The 23,362-nt window shown below is 41.3% G+C and overlaps 8 protein-coding genes across 8 annotated transcripts; 4 read left to right on the top strand and 4 right to left on the bottom strand.

Moving 5' to 3' along the window:
- Positions 1–488: 488 nt before the first annotated feature.
- On the bottom strand, positions 489–1,460 carry EAF02_011987 (uncharacterized protein; the record flags this gene model as incomplete). Its single annotated transcript, XM_038908035.1, has 1 exon — positions 489–1,460. One exon carries the CDS (start codon positions 1,458–1,460, stop codon positions 489–491), a length of 972 nt encoding a protein of 323 aa, XP_038752210.1.
- Positions 1,461–8,388: 6,928 nt separating this feature from the next.
- On the top strand, positions 8,389–10,323 carry EAF02_011986 (uncharacterized protein; the record flags this gene model as incomplete). The annotated part of the gene is made up of 1 exon (XM_038908034.1): positions 8,389–10,323. One exon carries the CDS (start codon positions 8,389–8,391, stop codon positions 10,321–10,323), a length of 1,935 nt encoding a protein of 644 aa, XP_038752209.1.
- A 110-nt stretch (positions 10,324–10,433) lies between these two features.
- EAF02_011985 (uncharacterized protein) lies at positions 10,434–12,781 on the bottom strand. Its single transcript, XM_038908033.1, has 7 exons — positions 12,498–12,781; positions 12,244–12,450; positions 11,855–12,186; positions 11,759–11,799; positions 11,635–11,709; positions 11,346–11,588; positions 10,434–11,296 (listed from the first exon to the last, which is right to left on the bottom strand). Exons 1-7 carry the CDS (start codon positions 12,570–12,572, stop codon positions 10,614–10,616), a joined length of 1,656 nt encoding a protein of 551 aa, XP_038752208.1. The 5' UTR covers positions 12,573–12,781; the 3' UTR covers positions 10,434–10,613.
- Positions 12,782–13,020: 239 nt separating this feature from the next.
- Positions 13,021–14,234, top strand: EAF02_011984 (uncharacterized protein; the record flags this gene model as incomplete). The annotated part of the gene is made up of 2 exons (XM_038908032.1): positions 13,021–13,142; positions 13,202–14,234. 2 exons carry the CDS (start codon positions 13,021–13,023, stop codon positions 14,232–14,234), a joined length of 1,155 nt encoding a protein of 384 aa, XP_038752207.1.
- Positions 14,235–14,407: 173 nt separating this feature from the next.
- Positions 14,408–15,506, bottom strand: EAF02_011983 (uncharacterized protein; the record flags this gene model as incomplete). Its single annotated transcript, XM_038908031.1, has 4 exons — positions 14,408–14,646; positions 14,695–15,296; positions 15,361–15,435; positions 15,490–15,506. The coding sequence occupies 4 exons, from the start codon at positions 15,504–15,506 to the stop codon at positions 14,408–14,410; spliced, it is 933 nt and encodes a 310-aa protein (XP_038752206.1).
- A 459-nt stretch (positions 15,507–15,965) lies between these two features.
- EAF02_011982 (uncharacterized protein) lies at positions 15,966–17,972 on the top strand. Its single transcript, XM_038908030.1, has 3 exons — positions 15,966–16,200; positions 16,247–16,496; positions 16,543–17,972. The coding sequence occupies exons 1-3, from the start codon at positions 16,066–16,068 to the stop codon at positions 17,331–17,333; spliced, it is 1,176 nt and encodes a 391-aa protein (XP_038752205.1). The 5' UTR covers positions 15,966–16,065; the 3' UTR covers positions 17,334–17,972.
- Positions 17,973–19,085: 1,113 nt separating this feature from the next.
- Positions 19,086–19,502, bottom strand: EAF02_011981 (uncharacterized protein; the record flags this gene model as incomplete). The annotated part of the gene is made up of 1 exon (XM_038908029.1): positions 19,086–19,502. The coding sequence occupies one exon, from the start codon at positions 19,500–19,502 to the stop codon at positions 19,086–19,088; it is 417 nt and encodes a 138-aa protein (XP_038752204.1).
- A 1,611-nt stretch (positions 19,503–21,113) lies between these two features.
- On the top strand, positions 21,114–23,010 carry EAF02_011980 (uncharacterized protein). The gene is made up of 2 exons (XM_038908028.1): positions 21,114–21,756; positions 21,811–23,010. The coding sequence occupies exons 1-2, from the start codon at positions 21,397–21,399 to the stop codon at positions 22,882–22,884; spliced, it is 1,434 nt and encodes a 477-aa protein (XP_038752203.1). The 5' UTR covers positions 21,114–21,396; the 3' UTR covers positions 22,885–23,010.
- The last annotated feature ends 352 nt before the right edge of the window (positions 23,011–23,362 follow it).

Raw genomic sequence — 23,362 nt, 5'->3', positions numbered from 1 at the left:
AATAGTGATGATTAATAAATTGATTAATGGACAAATGGATAAGAATACAGTGTGGAATATACTGGACAGTATGCTTTGGAATACCGTTCCTCCATGACAATGTTGAGCCTTTGTTTTGATGTGTGAAATTAGGTGTTTTGAGATTTGAAATACAGGAGAATGATCAAGAAAATTATGTGAAAATGGTCAGGACTTGCGATTTGATTGCTATATTGGTCTTGTTAGACTACTTACTATCACATATTCAACGTGATACACAACCTTACTAGCCACTCACACATGTCAAGGATTTAAAATGCTCATTGGAATATACTACAACATATACAGTCTATAGAGAGAGAAACGAGGTATATACGAAGGAATCTTTAACTCTTTCACAGACCGATAGCATCAAACCAAACCATCTTTTCTAACACCAACGCCAAAAACACATAATAAAATGAGCAGACTCAAACAGCTTCCTCAAACCCCTCCTAACTCACACCTCTTTACTTTTGAACATAATGCTGCATCTCCACATCTGCTTTCTTTTCCGGCATGAATGCCATTACCAACCTCCCAATAATTGTCTTCTTCGCAATCCTCAACATCACATTTTCTGCTCCTGCTTTTTGATTCGGTTGTTGTGTTTGTCTCTGCTGATTTTGTCGAAGTGGCACATCACTATCTGAAGTCCCCGAAACCCGTTGTATCTCTGGATCTGCAACCACGTCTTTAGATTTAACTTTCAATGTGACTCCAATTGCCAAATAGACAACCACAATAGCCAATTCCTCAAGCAGGTCCATACATAATAAGACCGTGACGCTTCCATTGAGAGCGTTGAACTTCGTAGAGTGTGACACGAAAGTCGAGAGAACGGAATACAAGAGTCGAACAAACAGGAATGGCAATGCAATGGCAATCCCCAACAAAATCCTCTTCTCTCCCTTTTCCGCATGTGAGATCGGGAAACTGGTGAGGATTGTGGTGGCTATGATTGCCACAAATGAGACAATAAACAAGATGTTAGAAACTTTGCTTTCTGTTCCCGGCACCCATTTCCCAGTTGAAGTGTATGCATCGCTTGCGTTAAGTCCACCCACAATACCAAGTATCAACCCGACCAATGTGAGTATCTCGATGAGTTTCAGCATGCGAGGTTGGATGAGTGTATGGGTATTTCGATTGATGCTGTCTAGAACACGACTTAAGAGTCCCAGGGTAGTGAGCAGCAAAGGCGATAAGCCGATGGTTTGCAGAATGAGTGCGCCGGTGTAGAGAGATACTGAGGGAGAAGATATGGAGGCGAGAGACATGCAGGGACCAATGATGCGAGCGAGACAGAAGATTATGAGGAAGTACCAGCCTGCACTGCGGCCGAATCCGTGGCGGAAAGCAAGCAAGACGGAGAGGAGGAGAGAAGGGACATAGACAATTAGTTCTCCAATTTCAACACCGTTGCGATAGGTAATGGTCATGGTTTATCTTTTGGGTCGACGAAATGCTAGCTTAAAAAAAGAAGTATATGGCTCTCGACTAGAGTTTTTGGAGCAGCGAGTAGAGAATAGATAACTCTGTTGTAAACTTTTGGTTTACAGTGAAGACTCGAGAAGCTTGAACTGCAGCTAATTGATCAATATGGAGGGAATGAACAAATAAAATATTAACAAGAAGTTCCCAACAATATATATACTCTTCCATCCTCGACATTTCTTCTCAGTTGATCTGGATTATCCCAGACTTTGATACTCATCACACATCCGAAAAATAAAATTTCTACCACCAACTTAATAATTCCTTGATTGAGAAGAGGGCAACTTAGAGCCGACCCGTAGCAAGGCTGAAAACTAATCTTAATTAGGCATGCATGTAGTTGAAAACGTGGCTGATATAAGAGTAAGCTCAGCTTCCGATGATTAAGCTTTCGGCTAACGACCATACAGATGATGGGTTTGCAGATCAACTTCGTGCTATGTCAGATTGGGAATGCACTGAGTTTATCGTCAGTGGCTATGTACACGTGGAAAAAAAGTGAGAATGTCGAGTTTCGTAATTGATTCTCTATGCAAGCAGGAGGATGAACTTTGGCTGATTGAAGAATGATGACATGGGTGAGATAGAAGCGAGAGTGGAGAAAGTTGTAGAACTAGACAATTTAAGTCTTTAAAGAAGTGTATACAGCAATTGCCTACTCGACCAATCTGTATACCCATTCTTACCGTCGAGGCCGTATAAATGCGGTTTTCATGGGCCTTATATTATGGTTAGGCAGGAAGAGGCCTAGACAATACTTGTCAGCGATTACAATTTACTCCTTGCATGTCATTCACTGACGTACAGTACTAACGCACTGCTACTAGCCGACCGGATGTTACCCGGAATTCATTAATTTATTTATTTATTCATTAATTTATTTATTTATTTATTTATTTATTTATTTATATTAATTAACGTCTGTTTTGGACCTCCCTAAGTGTTACGTAAGCGGACACAATAGGAGTTGTAAGCTTTACCACTACGCCACACACGCAATCTGTCCAAAAGGCACAGTATCAGGGATTGTTTCCTGATAGCTTACTACTATATATATATCCATATAACAGAGCCCTCCTCTTTAACCTTTTCGTCCCGAAAAGGCTAGTACAGGGGCTATTATACTATACTATAGTCAACCATATGATTTGTAATAATAGAATAACACTCTTCTATTATCCAATACCCTCACCATTAATAATCCATTATTAATGAATTCAGAATATCCAATCATTAAGCAGATACATCCTCGTCCCTAATTCGATCCACTTTTCAATTGGTTGTTAACCCAGTTCCAATTAAAAGCCCGAATCAGAGATCCCAGAACGATATCCACAAGGTAAAATCCCTGATACTCTGTTACGTAAGCGGACACAATAGGAGTTGTAAGCTTTACCACTACGCCACACACGCAATCTGTCCAAAAGGCACAGTATCAGGGATTGTTTCCTGATAGCTTACTACTATATATATATCCATATAACAATACTAGATAAAGGCTAGAAAGTGCTTTGCAAACAGTTTGGGATATATTGAATAATAGTTTATTTATAAATTTAAAAGTAAGTATAAGGAACAGAACAAAAGTTTATATTATAATAAATAACTAATATATTAAATATTAAAAAACTGTATTATAATATTTTAATAAAACTCTATATTATTAATATTTATTTATTTATTTTATTTATATTAATTAACGTCTGTTTTGGACCTCTCTAAGGGTATTTAGACGTGCTAAGATAAGGAACTATATATATTATTAATATGTATATATAGATTAAGAATATATTCAAATTTTAAAGTAAAATATTGAATAATTGATTTAATAATAATAATTGAATTGAATATTGATATTAATGAATTCCGCCGCCCACAACGCAATGAGCCTTCTACAAGTGTTACAAAGCAATGAACAACTCGATGTCAGGATAAAGTGGTTATTTGGATATATGGAGATCGAAGGCAACGAGGAAGCAGATCGCTTAGCAATCGCAGGTGCAATTGAGCCTATAGACCAAGCAATCGACAAACTATTAACAATTAATGAGATCCGAACAATCATTCGTCAGAAACGCCTATATACAGAATCTACCTAATAGAAAGAGATGAACTCCTCTTTCTCTGCTGGCTATAAGGAGTGGTCTTTTAAATACAATACAGAAAAGCTAAAGGAACTAATTCTATCAAGAGCAGTCTTATATCGACTAATAGTTATAAAAACAGGCTACAGCGATTATACCGTTTACCATTAGCGATTTGGTTATCAAAACAATAAGCTGGATTGCTTATACAACAGTACTAAGAACTATATTACTTCTTTAAATACATTATAAACAATCTAAAGCATTCAGACTGGCCCCTTACTCCTATAGAAATGTAATCTAACAAATAGACGATTATATATATCAAGAAATTCTTACATATACTTAGCAAGCTCATTTAGCTAATCATTGATTCAGAATTCTATATTCAGATCTATTCTAATTATTAAAGGATTCTTAAAAAGCAATAATCTTTTCAATAAAGCTTACTATTTATCCCTTATAAACTCACTATTTAATTAATCATTTGAATATATTATATCTTTAAAAACCGCAAATCTAATATATAATACAAGAGTCTTGCTGCTTAGCTAAACAAATAGCAATCTACTTTCGCTTTTTTTCCTCTATTATAGGGATCGAAGCTCATAACAAGCCTATCCACCCAGAAACTAAGCTCTACCTCAACAACAATCCGGATCAGACGTTCCCTTCTGGAAACAGAAGCGGATCGTACCCGTAGAGGAGCGAATAGCCTCTGGTATTGAAATTAAATTGCTAAATTCGGTTGTGACGATTATGCCGCTCAAATAGTTCCTTATCTTAGCACGTCTAAATACCCTTAGTGTTATATGGATATATATATAGTAGTAAGCTATCAGGAAACAATCCCTGATACTGTGCCTTTTGGACAGATTGCGTGTGTGGCGTAGTGGTAAAGCTTACAACTCCTATTGTGTCCGCTTACGTAACAAGTATATTCCGATTTGCTTTTATTTATTACAATATCCGGAAATATTTGAAATATATATACTTTTAGATATTATTAAATATATTCTATAGGATTGAGATTGGGATTATAAAGAAATCAGAGATTGATTAAAGGAATAATTTTTTTTTAAAACCAATCTAATATCCTATAAGTATAATATATAAGAGTATTATTCTGTATAAATTAATATTCCTCATTCAATTCCTCTCAAATGAGAGTTAGTTCTCTATTAAGAACCTCAAGATAAGAATTGATATTATATCTAAACTTTTTACTCTCAAAATCCCTATCCATAATATAAAGCTTATTCCTCCCGATATCACAAAAGCCTTTTCAGACTATAATCTTTATATTTTTATTTATAGAATAAATTTGGATTATATTCCATTTCTATTTTTAGTATAAAACACAAAAGGCTTGTTTCTGATTTTTTTCTTTTCCCTACTCTACAGAGCATTTGTTTGATTAGAAGACTAGTTCTTATTCCTTTGTTGTTCATCCTTTATAGTTTAAACATTAGATTAGTCTTTAATTGTATATTCTTCTGTAAGTTCAGGCCTTTTTTTAGTTCTTTAATTGCTTATATTATTCTTTTTAAGAATATGTTATATCATATTCCTATTACAATTAAGAGTATATATATTAATAATCTCCTAATAAATGGATTTGGGGAATAATCGAATATAACTTAGTAGAGTATATTTGTTTTAAGGTGAATATAATTTTCTTTTAGTTCTTTTAAATAAAATGATTTTATCGATACATTATAAACTCTTTAATATAGTTTATCAAACAGTTTTATGAGAGATTTTTAGATTTTTGTGGACCTAGCACCTTTCTTGTTGGTTCGAGAGAGATACGGAAGACGTGGTTCCCACTATCAGTAGGCCCCTAAATGTCTATTTGTATTCAATCTCTAAAGAGCTAGCTAATGAGGGGAAATAGTAGGCCTTATATAGGCACTACTGAAAGAGCTAGTCTCCTTCGCATTCGCCTAAATACCTTTGATACAGTAGCCATTGTATTGAAGTCATTCTTTTGAAGTGAATTCCCTTGTTCACACATTTCTCAACCTTTCCTATAATTCTGCTGCAATTGTATAAATTCAATTACATTCTAGAAATATTATTATAGTTAATTGATCTCAATGGAATACATTGTGGTGGCATAATTAATAAAATAAATTGTAGTATTAAAGAATAAAAATGCATCAAAAATAGAAAAAAACGCGTTTCGGCTAGTAGGAGTGCACGGTGACTGTACTTTCGGCTTAGAATGTATGGATATGTAAGTTCCTACCGTATGTCCAAAAAATATAGCAAGGAAGGTTTCCTATTGACATGATTTCAGATTAGTAGACTTTTTTTCTCTGTAAAATGGAACATGAACCGGACTGAAACGTCAAGCCTGTTACCACCGGCCATAAAATTGCCCCACGAATCTTTCTATCATCACATAAATCGAAGAAAAATATGTAATGACCTATTTCTATGTTTGTTTGCATAAATTGAGAGGATTAAATTTGTTTGTGCCTCAGAATTGCTCTGTATAGTGAGTTTATAAACAAACAATCCAATCTTTGATATATAATACTTATGGCAAGCAGAAAGGTTTCATCTCAAGCTTTACCAATAAGCCACACGAATGGATACATCGACATGGGGATGGCTTTCTGCATATGCGACTTGTTGCCCGAAGAATTTGATTGTGAATTTTTTGGTGTAGATATCAGTTTTCTATCTCAAAGTGCATCCGCAGTAGGGATAATTTTGAGACTGACACAGAATTCGTTCAGCTTAGTGCTATCCAAAAGAAGCCGTGTGAGCCTAGAAGAAGATATTGAAATGTGCAGATACGCCCGGCGTTGTTGCCGTGTAAAAATACCAACCTCTCGTCTTGCCATCAAGAGGCTATTTGGCTGTCTAGGCCAATTTCGACGAGATGACTCCAGGAAAAGGAAGCCGTAATCGCACTGCGACGTACTATTCAAGAACATGTGGTGGGGAAAAAAAGTAGGAGGGAGGACATCCAATTTACAAACCAATTGGCGAAATAACCTGTAGTCAGAGAACAAGAGCCAGAAATATACCATGACGGAATTAATGAATCATCTCAGCAAGCAAATAGTTGATTTTTGGAATTGCGAGCCTTTCAAGGGACCATTCTTGAGAGATTGTAATGTGTGCAAAATATGTACAGAACTTTTGGGGAAGAAAGAGAGAAACCAAACGATCCAGAGAGCTGTAGTAGCTTTGAAAAAAGTGACTAGTAATTTAGGTGACAGAATAAACATAGCACGAGTGTCTGGAGACACCCCCGCCAAAACCGAAGTAGAATATAAACCACCTTTTGGAGTCTATGCAACTATAGATTATGAGTCTTGCATACATTCGTCGCCGTTTGAACATTTAAACCAGTTTTTGAGCCGCTCCATTTCTGGATAAATCGTTGGATATCTTATTGTCTTGGAGTGTATCTTGCCCGCGTCGATATCCGGCCTTAACGGTTATAAGAATATTGAAGTCATCCCAAGTAAGCACCATCACCAGTCAACATCAGATGAAGCAATCCTTTGGGCCCTCTTTCATGTGATGAATAGGCAGACATTATTGTCGCTAGTTGAATGAGCTCCGAGGTGCATCTCTCCATGTACGGAATTCCGAACTCTTGTCAATGGTATCGCGAAAGGTATTGTGCCATTGCACTCAATGGCCACTGCATTAATTCCATAGTGGCATTAGCCGTATTCGATGGATCCAATATAAGATGTATCTCAGCGAGCTCCGTGTGATATCGCTGTAGAAATGATGGCCAAAAAAAATTGTTAATTTTTGACCTGTATGCTAATTTTGGTGTTAGTAAGTCGGGGCTTTTCAAGCCCGAGATTTCAAGACAGCAAACCCATTGTTGAAAAGGCAACAGTCGTAAACCAGACCAATGATCATCGAGACAGGCAATTACTCGGAGATAATCAAGATCTTACAACCGCGGTTCTCATCGATATTCCGTATTTTTCAGTACCGTCAAATGATTTAAAGCTTCTGTTCCCCTAGCCTCGCTAGCTACAGACGACAGAAGCGAGCTTACAAGAGTGGACCAGGCCCGTAATCCTGGGAGGTGCCACGCGGTCCATGCAGAAGTATCACTCAAACCAGATTAGGAATGCAATGCGAGGACTCTCACATTTCGTAATTTTTGTAGCGAAAATATTCCTTTTTAGGAGAGAGATATATATATCTCTCAAATCTTGCCTTCTCAGCGATTCTGCCCTGGGCGCCATCACATGCGTACCTTTTGACAGGCGTCAACATTGTTCAATAGGAACAGAAGCCTGTTCAAAACCGTTGAAGTAGCGTGCCTGAGCTGATTTGAGTAAATCAAGCTGCGGCGCAGTGAGTTGTATCTGCGTTATCGTCATCCGAAGCTTCAAAATTATTCTGGCGCTAGAAGCGTTTCCTTGGGGCTGATGTACTTGCAATTTCACTCCAAGCAAGAATGTCGGAATATCCAGTATGAAGGACCGTGGTAAGAATTGTACAAAAAGCTTTCTATTCTCCCACCTATTGACAAATTATGTCAATCTTCAATCGTGTTTGTGGAAAGAATTTCTTAGTCGTCGCTCATCATGGTTTATTGTGGAAAGCCTTCAAAAGGGTGTGCAAATTGTAGAGAGAGAAAGATTCGTGTACATGGAAACCCCCGATCTTTAATACGTTCTGCAACGGTTGGTAATGCCCAGGCTACTAATGCAAAGAGGCTCACATCACTGAGACTGCACACCCTATTTGGGTTGCAACCTCGCTCAAACGAGGAAAGGAGTGCGAGATGACTAATCATATGTCTCGTGTAGTGGTGGGCAGGAACAACCAACCTGCACGAATTGTGCGAAAGCGAGTAAAACGTGTCCAGGTTATCGGAATATGCTTGATTTTGGCTTTCCGAAATGAAAGTTCCGCTGTCATTGAGAAAGCCAAGGCCAAGGAGAAGGCTAGAAAACTTACATCTAGCGAAAAAGAGCAGAGGTCACCCAGACCACTCAGTGCCACTAGATCAAAAGCAACAAGCAGAGCATCCTCGTCGAGCGAACGGAGAATTTCAAGTCGAAGCAATTCAACATTCTCATCAAACTATGAACCTGACGACGAATTTGAGTTGAACGAAATCCTAACGGCTCCACGGCCAAGGGCCGCAATAGCTCCATCAATCGTGGAACAGGGTACCTCGTACTTTAATCGCCAACTTTGTGGCTGGAGTATCCGGACCATCACACGGACATTTAATTATCTAAAGGACCTTTGCCGCAATGGTGGTCTGGATGAAGCATTATCTACAAGCATGACGGCTGTCGGTCTTGCTGGTCTTGCTAACAGAATCAAATCACCTCAGTTACTAGGTGAAGCTCGTCAAGAATATATGATTGCGCTAAGGCGTGTCAATGGCGCACTTAGATCTCCCACAGATGCTGTCAAAGATAGTACATTACTATCTATTATGGTATTAGCCGTATTCGAAACAGTAACATGTACCAACCGTTTGTCTTTGAAAGCATGGACGGAACACATCAATGGAGCCTCGACGCTGATCAAGCTTCGAGGCCCTTCACAGTTCAAAACACGAGTGGGTGTTGGTCTGTTCATGCAGATAACAGCTCATCTCCTCATAAGCGCACTACAGCGAGAGATCCCGATGCCACAAGAGATTATGGCGCTACGAGCCACAGTTTACAAGCAGCTTGACCTCCGGGATCCCGCTTTCAGAATGCTGGCTATCCTAGACAAATTTACGTACTTCAGATCCGATCTCCGAACCGGCAAATTAGGCGATAGTGAACAAATTATTGCCGCCGCTCTCGCTCTCGACAAAGAGTTGCAACAAATATTTGCTAATGTACCACTCGGCTGGGAAGTTGAGACTGTGCAAGCTGGTGAGAATGAAGCCCCAGAGATTGTCTTCAAGGGTTCTTACGAAATATATTACGACTATTGGATAGCGCAAATATGGAACTCGATGCGAAATTCTCGAATCATGCTCAATGAGGTGATTAGACAACATATTCTTGAAGGTTTTGATGCCATACCCCTACGTTTTACGTCTTTGAGCTACATGGCTCAATATCATTTGAGCACAGATACACTAATTCACATGCGCGATGGGATTTTACGCTCAGTACCCCAGTGCCTGGGCTATGTAAGTCGCAAACCGTCAACTTGGACTTCATCTCCCGGTCACTCTACACCTCCATCCCGCACCCCATCACCTCTCAATAACCTCCCACCTTCAACTCCCAATACAATCAGCAATCTCCTCTCCACTCTTTACCAAGATGCCTTCGTCCCTGGTACTCCCTCTATCCCAGCTGAGACTGGCCTCACGCCCCCCTCTTTCTCTTTTCCTGCAGCCGGCGCCTATTTCCTCGTCTGGCCACTCTATATCGCAGCCGTATCTCGTGTTACTTCACCCGAGGACCGCACCTTCGCCAGTACCGCACTGCGCCGTCTAACCAGCGATATGGGTATTGCGCAAGGAGCAGCCCTTGCGCATTTCATTGAAACCAGTCCACGTATGCACAATTCTGTAAAGGGTAATGGGAAAGAATTCGAGAATCGGGTGAAAAATAGTACAGTAGGGCTTGGTAGGAGTATTATTGATCGGGATAAGATGTCGAAGGGCATGATTAAGAGAACGGGGCCTTGCCAGTTTATACTTATACAAGGGGAATCAATGAGATTGAGGTCTGAAAGGGTGAAGTTATGTAAGTGTATTGGCATTTGAGATGAAGACGCCACGACTATCCATATCAAAACAGGGGTAGTGAGAATGAAGAAATGGATTTGCAGGAGCGGCATTCATCAATGACAATCAACCATTTATTAAGTGATTTGGAGATTGGTACATATAAATATAGTCCATAGTATAAATTCTATAGATAAACGCTTTGCTACAATAATACATCAGTACAAATGCTATGACAAATCCCCCGAGCTTACAATTGTAAATGCCATTTCCTTCTTTCTCAATAATACCCAACGCCGACCCATTATGATACATGGTAAAAGTCTCGCTTAATCCGAGTCCGAATCATTGTGTGCATCTTTTGTCCCCTTTCCACTCACAAGTTTCTTTCCTGTCTCCGAATCGTCATCATCATCTGACCAGCGGTCGCCATCCTCTCCAACTGCAAAAATTGTTTCTCCATCAAGACTTTCTCTTGGAATCTCCTTTGCGGTGTTAGCTCCTGGAGGAGGATCATATCTTGCTCCCTCTTGGCCGGGTTGTGTTCGGTCACCTCTGCGAGCTGCGGAGTTCTCGATATCATCTTCGTCGTCATCTTCAGCGCCAAAATCGGCAATCTCAAATCCTTCATCGTCTTGCGCTAACTCGTCACTCATAGCGAATCTTCTGTTGTTTGCGCTTGGCCTCCATACCCAGGCAACAAATCCGACGTCCATCAAATAGACAATATTAAGCCAGCCGTCAAGAATGAACCATCTGGATTTCCAGTGGAAAGGAACAAAGTCAGGATCTGAAGCCGAGGCGAAAGTAAACGAGTTGAAGAAAAAGAAGCCGAATATGACAATAATCGAGAGCAGAATACACCACCATAGCTTGCGATACATGCCTGCTTTCGTTGTTTGTTTGCGGTCATTTAAATCCTTCATGGTCAAGTTGAGGGAATTGAGAGTCCAGACGTAAAATGCTGTAAGAGTTCCGGCCAGGGGGAGAATAACAAACAGTACTAGTGGACCTAACCATAAGTTAGTATGTAAGTTTTTCGTAATAAGAGAAGGTCTTACCAGCGTGCTCAGGAGTAATTGTCAAGCTCGCAATTGAATAAATCAAGCCAAAGACGAAATGAGCTCCAGCGAGATAGCGAACATAAACCATAGTCTTGCCTAAACTAGGCTTAACGACACCATAACCCATGCAGACAATAAGTAGCAAGAAGAACGAAAATGAATTACGGCCTGCATTAAGTACAGCAACGATGATCATCATTGCTTTTGAGCCAATATTGCTTCCAGATCGATTGAGATAGTCTACATAGGTTAGCGTTGTCCGGAAAGAAATGCAAAATCGACTTACCATAGAAGCCCCAAGTCATCAGCATTTCGACTATCAAAAAGACAATGATTGCTGTAATGTAGTTCTGTACGGGCACTGTTGAAATGTTAGTCCAGATATGAAAGACTCGACTGAGAATACTGACGAATATCTTCTCGATGCTGCACATAGAGAAATGCCCAAAGACTGTTCATCAATAATTAGCTTCGGCAAAAATAAATAGGGGAACAGCTTGACCTACATTCCTATGACAGCGTACACAATTGTGATAATACCGTAAAATGGCAGTTTTGGTATTTGTGCTGCTGGAAGCTCCCCATAGGCATTTCGGAATTCCACAACCGCAGTATATTTAACATTTGAAGGAGAATAGCCCGTTGTACCAACACAGTAGTAGCCAGTCTTTTTGATAGGATAATTTATTGGTGGGCCGGTGCTGTTGAGATGAACGGCTCCAGTGTAAATTTGACTGATCGACTTTTCTGTTGCGTTTGGCGCAAGGAGGAATTGACCAGTTTGGTTGCTGTTACAGAAACCATTGCTGATACTCTCTGGATCGCAGATGAATTCTTTCTAAACCCAGGTATCAGCGGATGATGGATGTGGAAAGTTGAATCAGTTGGATCGTACCTGTATACTGTCAATGGTTGGCAATACACCAACCAGGTCATAATCCCTCCACTCAAAGATGACCATGCTTGCAATTGGATCGGGATCCTCTGAGTCTTGTGTAGTTGGAAGCCATTTCACCAATATATGTGGTTCAGTCGGGCCTCCCCAAGTCTTCCGATCATACATTCCGGCGCATACTTGTCGATTGTCATTAGATTCGTCCTGCTATCACCGTCAAAACAAGCACCTCATCTCCACCTCTGCCGACGTACCATTCTGACCTCCAACGCACCAACTGTCAGGGCCGAAATCCCCAATGCGAGGAACCCATGAAGCCAACCTCGCATGTTTGCTGTAGCCTCGCGGGCTCGAATTGAAAGTTATGTTACTTTAGTATCTAGGAAACAAGACCTCGAGATTTGCAAAGGTGAATGATATTGTCGTTCTCCTTGACATTCAAATGCACATCAAGACCAGCTTTTCGAACATTCACAAAATAATATGAAAAGTTTGTCGTTGAATGAAGTTTTGACTTGTTAGACTTGTTTGATTTCTGGCAACACCAAACCCCCAGGCAGGGATCTCTCTTAGCTGACAGAGCCAGAGCTTCATTGCGGGTTAGGGAAACGTAAGGCACAGATCAAGCTAACTCTATATGGTTAGATTTATGCTCGGGCGATTGACATTTTGCTCCAGCCTCGCCTCATTAAAAGTCTTGAATCTGCACAAAATATTAAGGATATTGAAACATTTCTTGTACTTGAAACATCCAATTATCTGACTTATTTGAATAAAATGGCGATGGCGATGGCAAATCCTGAGGCAGTGCATCCTTCTGCGGAACAACCAAATGTGCTCTGCAAGAGATGTATGGAGTCTAATGCTACACTTCAAATTCGATCAGAATCAGTTTGCCAGTTCGTCATGCATCTCAGCATCCTTATATAGCTTTTACTAATAAACTGTTCTCTACCAGAAAATGCTTCTCACAGTATGTTAAAACAAAGGCAGTAAAGCGCATGGAAACGTATAAAGGCAAACGATCTTCGAAAGTTCCACAAAAATTATTATTACCACTTTCCTTTGGACCTTCGTCGTCATGCCTGCTCCATATATTAGATGGCCACCTTCAAACCCAACAAGAGCGGATGAACCGAGTTTCATATGAACTATTCGTTGTGCATATCGATCTTTACCTGGATGATGCGGACAGAGAAGCCTCTGCTGTTTTATTGCAAAAATACAAGAACCAATACCCCAGGCATTCTTATTCAAGTTATGGACTTCAGGAAGCATTACAACTGGAAGGTATTGATTGGGCATCTTTGGGAATTACAGACGTTCCTACTCAGGGTACCAAAGCCTCAAGTTTGGATCTGCAGAATGTTGTCTCTACAATGTCATCTGCAACTTCCAGGGCCGATATTGTATCTACGCTCTTAAATAGACTCCTAGTGGATGTCGCCAAAAGAAATGATTGCGAGAGCATCTTGTTCGGTGATACTACTACACGACTAGCAGAAAAGACGCTCACTGAAACAGCCAAGGGGCGTGGATTCTCTCTGCCATGGCAAGTCTCCGATGGGCCATCACCATATGGATTGGGCTTCAATTATCCCTTACGAGATATCCTTAAAAAAGAAATCATGACATTTTCCTCTTCAACGACACCTCTCCCGGAGCTAGTCGTGTACCAGGAGCCACCTTCTCATATATCTGCTTCCTCCAAGTCGACAACGATTGACGATTTAATGGCACAATATTTCGAATCTGTCGAGGAGAATTTCCCTAGTATAGTTGCCAATGTTGTTAGGACATCGAGCAAATTGAAACCTTCTACTGACCACGTATCGAAGGGCTGTGGAATCTGCGGACTCCCTGTTGCAGAGGGTACTGATGGTATTTACGGTTGGGGCGGGGATCAAAATCCAGATTCAAGGCCAGTAAGGGAAGATATCAGTTCAAACACTGTTCTATGCTATGGATGCTCAAGATCTATCAACGGATGAAAATGCTCAACAATAATCTATCATCTTTTTATAACACCCCAAATGCCCCGTATATAAACACCAATTATTTTTTCTGGTTGCCCGTAAGGGACATACACTATACAAGCTGAACGAGGTTATACAACTCGGCGCGGCCGGACCTGCCAACCAATCTGAGGTCTGAATTAACTAGTCTATACCTGCTCTTTTATCGAAGCAGGAAGGATTCGGTTTTCGAATTTTCGCATAAGCTTGTTGGTTTGCTCCGCCAAACTGAGGGTCAAAATGGTGTGAGGTAAAATTCTCGCAAGATGTGGCAAGAAACCCTTGTAGATAGCGAAGATACCTTCAGTCTTGACGGTCTTTGCTAGGCAATCAAAAATACCCGAGTACAGATTTCCGGTTTGATTGTACATACGCGACATGATAGTATCTGAGAGAATTAGCATAAAGAATATTTACAAAATTAAAAACTGCTTACCTGGTGGGTGCATGACACAACAAACCACAAAACCACTAGCTGTACTACTTGCAAGGTGCAATGCTGGCCCCTCCTCCATTCCCAAGTGCTTCACAAGTCTCCGCTTTGCAAAGAAATATGTTGGTAGCTGAACAGAACTTCCAAAACCTGTCCGGACCATGGCAGCTCCTACTCCTCTGTAAAGTCCATTTACTCCCTCTGTTGTATAAATCTTTCTCATTCCATCCATGGCATTTTTGTAACCATGTTGTGTGCCTACTGGTGCTTGTGGTGAGAAACTTTGCAATCTTGTCTTAACCAGGAAGAAAGGACTTCCCGCCGCAGCACCCAGAACTCCTGACGTTGCGCCCGAAAAGATGTTTACTCCCAAACTTTGTGTTTTTGAATCATCGAATATTGCGCCAGTAAGAGTCTCTCGTATAGGTTCGTAAAATCCCAACCTACATCCATTTAGGATCATCTGGTAAATGTATGCAGCGCCGATTCCTCGATATATACCCCCAAAACCCTCATTCCGTACAATAGTTGTAACACCGTGGATAGGCCCTTTATATAGTCTTGGTTGAAGTCCTTTCTCTTGGAGTTCGCCTTGCAATTGCATGCTGTGGTTGCACCATTAGTAATTTTGTATTGGGGTGTGCTCTAACCAGACAATGGTGTTCTTACCGGATCTTTACTGTTTCGAAAGGGTGAGTTGCAGTTACAGCTCCGCATGCTGCAATGCCGCCGGCGACAAAGGCCCTATGTTTTCTACGTCAGAGTATAATGTAGCAGGAAATAATCTTGGAAACACACCCTAATGTTGTAGACATATTCTATGTTCCCCGCTCCTACTCTTTTCACAGAACGAGCTCGCTATCACTTCGCCAATTCGAAGACGTCAAGAAGCCAGACAAGTCTATTTCGAGATATTTGCAGAACTTAAAAGAGGACGGAAAATGTTCAAGGAGTGGAGATTGATATGAGTGTTTGTAATGGGAGCTGACTGTGTTGTTATACAAAATAAAATCAATCTGTATAAACTAATAATTTTTATTGCGTTGAAGCAGACTGGCCTGGCCGAGGGTCGGAGCTGTAGCTTGCTGCAGATCCTTGTGCACTACAAATTAAAGTTGCTCCTCGGAGCAGCACGGAGATAGTGGGGCGGACCCGATAAGAGGTATCATCCGGATCACGTGGTGATATCAAATTGAATTATGGTTCGGTCTTTCTGCTCATTGGTATTCTGATATTTTGACAAAATAAAGATCAAGGACAAGGAATCAAGACCAGGGGTTACTCTTCGTCACTCTATGGTCCTAGACTTTTCAAATCTTTCTTTAAAGGTTTACACAGTATCTCGAAAAGTGTAAAACATCACAACAAAAAAACATGTCATCAACACCTATGGCAATAGACTCTCCATTAGGAGCGAATGGTACTTCCATGTCGAAAGCAAACGGAGTCTCATCAGTCCCACAAACTGGCAAACTTACGGAGATGATCTCCTTATACAATCCAGTCAAGGTAAGCTTAGTTACCACAGAGGATGAGCAATTACTAATGAATCAAGCTTTTCAAACATCCTCCGACACCTGCAGACAAAGGGCAGACTCCCCCAAGCTACAACTTTATTCAGTCTATCAATTTCAATGACAATGGCAGTCAGCTAATCACATCAGAAACTGATAACACTATGCAAATATATGATGTTCTTGAGGGAAGACATTCAAAAATGAACATTAGTGCCAAGTATGGCTGTAACCATGCAATGTTTGGCCATGCTGAACATTGTATAATCCATTCTAGTACCAAAAAAGACCGTAAGTCACACCCTGTTTCTATTCTATAGTGCTGAGTAGAATATAGACAAAATACGTTATCTCTCGGCTCATGATAATTCTTACATCCGTTACTTTGAAGGACATGAGCAAAATGTCACATGTCTATCCCTTCATCCCGGCCAGGACAATTTCATTTCATGCTCTGAAGACAACACTCTTAGGATTTGGGATGCAGCTTCCAACAATCCTTCTGGTATTCTAAATCTTACCGGCGTCCACCTCGTTGCATGGGATCCTTCCGGAAACGTCTTTGCAGCTGCTTCCCCACTAGCTCAAACCATTTTACTTTACGACTTCCGCAACTTTGACAAGGAACCGTTTGCTACTTTTGACATATTACCATACTGTCAAGAGTTTTCCCCTCAAGCAATTGGAAGAGGATGGAACAAATTGGCGTTTTCAAATGATGGGAAGCACTTGTTACTCGGCACGACTGGCAATGGCCATTTCTTATTAGATGCGTTTGACGGGCATCTGAAGGCATTCTTGAGGAGGGATAGAGGTGGCGCCAGAAGACTAGGAGCAGGCGATCACAACCCAGACAATTTGGATCCTTCATCAAGTGAATACCTCCACACCACTGCCGGAGATTGCTGTTTTACTCCTGATGGAAGATTTGTAATCAGTGGATCTCGCGGAAAGAATGTCTTGGTATGGGATACACTTGCGGCTACAACAAATCGGGTCCTTAGTCCTTTGCATGAATTGGATTACCCCGGCGAAACGGCCATTGTTGCTTTTAACCCCAAGTATAACCATTTTGCTACAGCAGATCAGGAAGTTCTATTTTGGGTTCCGAACACGGATATGCTCTGATAATTTCTTGTGGAATGCGTATTATTTGTGGTTAGCAAAGCAAGATCCATGTTGTGTTTCAGATTGGCAATACCCATGTGATGTATGGATAGGCGTTGACGGGAAGGAGTCTAGGGCATATTCAATAAAAAGTAGTTGTAGACGACACGCTCAGCATGTGCTTGGGCCGCTTTTTCACTCGCGTCATTCCTTAAATTTTGGTTGTTTGTCATTCATTGGTGGGTGGCATTGGGTATCTGAAGCTATTGTTGTTAGCTATTTGAAAGCATGTGGTCTTCAGGCGAGTAATCCCCGCTTTGTTGCCCGCACCTAATTGATAACGAAGATATCTGGCCGGCACATTAGTTACTACCACTCGTCTCCTTGCCGTTCTTACCAAACTGCTTCAATGTTTTTCTTCTTCCCTTACGGTGCCAATGGGGTTAATTCCACATCCAACTGGTCGACTAGTCTATTCAAACCCCAGAACCGAAAGCCCTTCACTTCGTCAAATAACTCAACCCAATCGCTCTCTGTCTCTCAGGTATTCAAATCTGTCATCATATTGATGTCCGTAGTCCTCATAGATTTCCCTCCAATCTTGCCTGATTTTCCCCAGCTTCGTTTAGACAATAATCATTGACGAGGAGTCTGACATCCTTCTCCAGAAGGGCTTCACTTGGCGTAGAACATTTGCCGCGTACAACTTGTTGTGGTTGTACATGAACTAAGGAAATAGAACATACCTACAGTTTTGATGGGTTGGCGATTATGGAAAGCATGAATTCTGGGGGCTTAGATGCAAAATTTCACTTGAGGCCGTGTGGTGCTTCAAAGTGGTTGCATGAAATGACTAATTATGGTGTCCAGAACAGCATGGCTAGTAGTCTAGTTGACTTGCCTGCGCTGGTTAAACTTCCGCTCAATCTTGAAATTGCTCCTCGATAGCTAGCCATGTTGGAGAATCCAATATATAATGACGACTCGTAATAAAGAGGTGTCATGGATTGTGTATGGAGAGTAGAACTCTGATATTAGATGCTGGTATCACTTTGATGTGATGCTTGTCAGGTATAGGAGTCGTTGTGATTACCGTAAATCAGACTTCACGGAGCAGGACGGGTCGTATATAGCTGTAAGGGATACAATGATCAAGGTACTAGCAGATTCTTATACAGAATCTCTGAGGCTATCAGATTCGTTTGTTTACTCTTTCCTCTCTTCCGACAATCACTCAAGTGTTATGGAAATCCCTATTCATATAAGCTAAGAGACTATCTTTAGATTCAAGTAGTGAAATCAATCAACGCAGCGGTGAGCCAAATGAAGATCCGATGGAATGGAAGAACGGGGCAATTAAGGAGGTGAGTAGCGGAATTCACGAATGAGAGTGTGGGTGAAGAGGAGAGATGCGAGAATTTTGCAGTTTACAATGCAACAATCGATAGAAATGGTTGAACAAGGTGGTCATTAAGTGGGTAGGAAGGACCCTGTACATCACTGATATCAGCTGCACTAAACCTCAGAAGGGACTCGAGAGGACTCTGTGCTTATATTGTCTCGCTGTAAAGATAACTCGTAGACAAAATGTCTGTGTTTGCAGCATGATAGTTGGCTTTCACTATCTTCTTGCTCTTTCCAAGATTGGAACCACATCGCTGAACACATCTGTTTAATTATGCCAGCGCAAATAAGCACACTGCTTTATGTACCTCGCATCAACCAACATCAAAATTGACTTTCTCTCCATCACCCCATCTCAGGCTCAAATCATCAGAGCTTCCACTCCTCAAGCCATGATTGCCAACCACTTCGAGTCCCGGCCTTCTTCCTCGTATCCACAACCCCAAAATCCACCAATCTGTCGGTCCTCAACATGAATCCCGGAAACCTCGCCAACCAAACCTCCAACATAGCTCTCCTCTCGGGATCTTCAATATTAAAGACATATTCCTGCAACGCCATTCTCTTTTCCTTCGACATACCCTTTTCCAACTCCTCTTGAAGCATAATGATATCCAATGCTTTCTCGTCGGGCATGTCGCGATATTGTTGAATAACTTGATCCCAGTGGTGTTCCATATGCTTCAACTTTGACTCTGAGGGGCGACTGCTGAGATAAAGAGGAGGAAGTTTTCCGATTTGGCTTTGTCGGAACCAGACATGGGCGCAAGGAAAAAGGTTTGACATTTTTGATATTCGCAGTGGGTAATTTGATCCAGGTTGAGGGATTTCGCAACGTGGAAACGCTTTCAGAGATAATTGTGGTCTCGAAGTTCGGGCATCAGAGTAGAGCAGAGGGAGAAAGCTCTGTTGATATAGAATTTTTCGACATTATTCACTGTATATTTGGAGCAAGTGATGGCATGTGGGTCTCCAAGAGTACTTCTAGTAACTTTTTATCGAAGCCGCTTCCGTTCTCGGAAGGAATCAATATTGTTGGGAATGTATTGATATCGAGCGTTATTGTTGATAAGAGGAGCTTTTCCGATAATATAGTGGTTCTAGGTACGATTTTAGATCGAGACTCCATGGACAGCTGCCGGGAATTCTGATCATTGACATGTAGGACGCAGTAATTCATGCTGTGCACTTTATCTGCACCGAGTTTTATTAAAAATAATACGCCGCATTTGCCCCTTTTGTCAAATGAGGACAGATGGTAACACAGAAAACGATTGAGCATCCCTTTATACGACCACAGCAAGGAAAACATGGCTATCCCCCAGGACTTCAAGAACGCCATCAAAGTTACTAGAGCCACTTCGGAACTTATGACGCAGATATACTTTGGGCACCAGGTATCAGAGCTCAGTGATCATTGGTTTTAAGTATTTGAGAACTTGCAGCAGCGCAGTTCCGAGGAAACGCTTCAATCATCACCACTTGCAATTTCTGTCATTCAAGGGGTTTCTGGGGAATTTAGTCGCGGTCAGGTCGAAGTGGATAGGTGATACTTAAATATCACGGCGAGGAACATATATATATATTAGAAAGGTAGAGCTATCCCTACACACCAACGTGTAAATACAACGGTCAAGCCTTATTACGAGAGGTGTCGAGGTCTGCGGTTGCCGCATGAGCAGATATCTTTTTTATCATAGCTTATGTGTTCCAAATATGCCATATATAACTGAATTCAGTAACACCTCATGCTGGACTGGAAGAAACAGGCTTGCTGGGTGTGGAAACTAGGCTAATTTCAGTGAACTCCGGTGAAGACAGTTTGTTTGGTGAAATTTGTAGCCTGTGTATCGGGGACAAGATTTGTAAAGTTTTCACGAAGTTACAAACTGCTTACCGCAGTATCTCACAATTATCTTTAGAAGAAGCATTTACAATGTCTTACAACACAAGTAACCGCGCAGTACAATATCGAACACGTGAGCACACCTCGCATGTGTTCGCCTCCCCTGGCAGTCGCATCGCATATCAGAGCGGTTAAATGCAGGCCAATCACCCATATCACCGCGCCAATCTAAACCTGGATATTACCCAGGCGCTTATCCGAACTCCTGGAATTCTTTTGCCAAACATTTCTTTCTGATCGTATCATTCTATTAGAACCAACACTTTCAATCTGCTAGCAACCAATACATTTGCGCTCGCATTGGTGATATAAAACATACTCTACTGAGTAAGATTAAAAATACATCATTGTCGCAATGATACATACCAGGTTGCATGGCTACAAATGAACTATAAGTACCTATTAAGAGGAAAATGTAGGTTCCAACGTCAGGGGTGGCACAGCCGTAATGGAAATCACGAACATCACTTCGAGTTGGAAAGATCTGTTGATATAGCCTTGTATATTCCTCAAAGGATCTGATTCTGGCATCTTTGGATTCTTTTCCTTTCCTGTAATCTGATCCATCTGTTTTTCAGCGGCTTTTCATTTCCTGAAATCCATTCATTCACTCGTTGGAACTGGTAACACTTTGATTCTCAGTGATTCACGCATCATTACCCAGACCAAAACTGGCTTCTTCCCTCAATTCTCATACAAAGTTGAATCAAGAGTGTATAATAGAATAGACCAGAAAAAACCAACAGGAGATCAGATTGGTAATCGAGAAACATCATGAAGATTTCTGACTTGGGACTGGTGTGTGTATCATGCACAGCTACGTTAATCCAAGCAGAGATCTTTTCGACGCCAATTTACTCTGTAGCAAGAAACTCCACATACGCGCAAGCAAAAAGGGCAGCTGCAAGAGAGGACAGGATTGCGAGGAGTAGAACAAATAGTCACAAGAAGAGTGAAGTGAAAAAAGAGAGAGCAAGGGTGTCAAGGCGGGTCAGACATAATGAAGATGAACAAAAGAGGTTAAAAGGTCCAGTTGGTGGTGTGGAGAATGATGATGAATATCTTGCGGCTTTGAGGGAAGGCAAATTTTTGGACGACGTAAGAGCAAGATACGGAAGTGGAGTGCCTGAATGGGTAAGTTCATCACCCACTCGGAATTTTTGAACGACAATACTGATCGAAGTACAGGATTGGAATGAACTGGTATGTGTCATAGATCTGGAAGTTGGAAGCCCACCGCAGAGCTCACGAGCTCTCCTTTCCATCTCTGATAATGACATGTTCCTACCGTCAGTTGATTGTACGAATACATGCCATTTTCATCAACTTTACGACCCCTCTTTGTCAAACACGAAAACATGGATAGGCACTCTTTTTGCTATGGACTATGCCAGGTGTTCTGCATTTGGAAACCTAGTCTCCGATACCATCACTTTCGCCGGCCTAACAATTTCACAACAATTCGGCGCTGTCGATAGTGTAGGACGATTCACAGATCCAGATTGGGGTAACTTGGAATGGGATGGGCTATTTGGACTAGCCCCTTCATCCACGCACTCTACGCACTCAATTCCAAATCCATTCATCAATCTTCGTTCCCAGAAACTCATTCAAACACCGGTCTTCACTCTTCTTCTTCCACAAACTCCAGACACTCCTTGTCTCCTCGCCTTCGGTAAAATAGACCATACACGCTATACCGGCCCCCTCAAGCTTCTCCCTCTCCTAAATCACACAATTGCTCCGCAATTTCGCTCTACCATGCTCCCAGATCTCATCACTGATCGCTGGCAAATCCCTTACAAATCTCTTACCATCTCTGGCACATCCTCCTCCTATAACCTCCGTCCATATATCGCCATCCTTGAAATATCCTATCCAGGCATCGGTCTCCCTTCATCTCTCGTCACTTCCCTCCACACCTATCTCGGAATGGAGTTCCGCGGCTACGATGTCCCACCTTCCATTTCCTGTTCCCGTCGTGATTCATTACCTGTCATTACTTTACGCCTCGGGGACCATAAATTTCCTTTAACAGCATATGAACATACTTTGGAAGTAGATAGAACGGATATAGGTGGTCATAGATGTGTGTCGTTGTTTATGGAGATGGAAGATGAGATGGAAGGGGATGTAAAGCGTATTGTATTAGGAAGTGGGTTTCTGAGGAACTGGTTTGGGGTCTTTAATTTGAAGGAGAGGGAGGTGGCTTTTGGGAAGGTGGGGGTAATTGGGATTGTGGAAGAGAAATATGAAGTCTAGAGTCTAAAGAGATCGAGGGAAATTGTAATGTTTGAGTTCAGGAACCGAGTAAAGTGGCTGGGAGCGAAATATTACATAGGCAGAAGTGAAGACTTCGTAGTTGCTTAGTATAAAGGTTATCTCTAGAGCCAAGGCGTTATCATTCATATGTATCTAAGACACTCTGAAGTTGTAATTGATACTTTCAACATTAACTTTGCAAAGCCGAAAAGTTAGCTGAATGGCCGTTACTAGCAGCCCGTGAACTTTCAAGAGCCTTGAACAATCATAGAGACACGGTACAGAGGCAAAAGCTATAGATTGAGACACAATATGATTCTTCTAATCTTTAGGGATTTTGACCCATTGATTAGTGGAGGGAGTGTAAAGTAAAGACAGATGTCTCCAGTCCTTTGGGGCTCGGTTAAACCCCTTCATCTAAAATAATCATCCCCAATGTCAAAGATGAATACGTCAATGTCAGAAATGCGTTTGAGTA

This window comes from Botrytis sinoallii, assembly GCF_014898435.1.
Source record: "Botrytis sinoallii strain Bc 23 chromosome Unknown BSIN_038, whole genome shotgun sequence".
Classification (NCBI taxonomy): domain Eukaryota; kingdom Fungi; phylum Ascomycota; class Leotiomycetes; order Helotiales; family Sclerotiniaceae; genus Botrytis; species Botrytis sinoallii.
Note: the sequence above shows the minus strand (reverse complement) of the source record. Positions and strands in the feature narration are given on the sequence as shown.

What these genes read in the sequence shown, in the direction of transcription:
- EAF02_011985 (XM_038908033.1), bottom strand. Translation starts at nt 12,572, where the DNA reads ATGCGAGGTTGGCTTCATGGGTTCCTCGCATTGGGGATTTCGGCCCTG. An exon ending in GTGTACGCTGTCATAGGAAT is followed by an intron (nt 11,800 to 11,854) that starts GTAGGTCAAGCT and finishes ATTGATGAACAG; the next exon opens with TCTTTGGGCATTTCTCTATG. An exon ending in GATGACTTGGGGCTTCTATG is followed by an intron (nt 11,589 to 11,634) that starts GTAAGTCGATTT and finishes TAACCTATGTAG; the next exon opens with ACTATCTCAATCGATCTGGA.
- EAF02_011982 (XM_038908030.1), top strand. Translation starts at nt 16,066, where the DNA reads ATGTCATCAACACCTATGGCAATAGACTCTCCATTAGGAGCGAATGGT. An exon ending in CCTTATACAATCCAGTCAAG is followed by an intron (nt 16,201 to 16,246) that starts GTAAGCTTAGTT and finishes TAATGAATCAAG; the next exon opens with CTTTTCAAACATCCTCCGAC. An exon ending in TTCTAGTACCAAAAAAGACC is followed by an intron (nt 16,497 to 16,542) that starts GTAAGTCACACC and finishes AGTAGAATATAG; the next exon opens with ACAAAATACGTTATCTCTCG.
- EAF02_011980 (XM_038908028.1), top strand. Translation starts at nt 21,397, where the DNA reads ATGAAGATTTCTGACTTGGGACTGGTGTGTGTATCATGCACAGCTACG. An exon ending in GAAGTGGAGTGCCTGAATGG is followed by an intron (nt 21,757 to 21,810) that starts GTAAGTTCATCA and finishes ATCGAAGTACAG; the next exon opens with GATTGGAATGAACTGGTATG.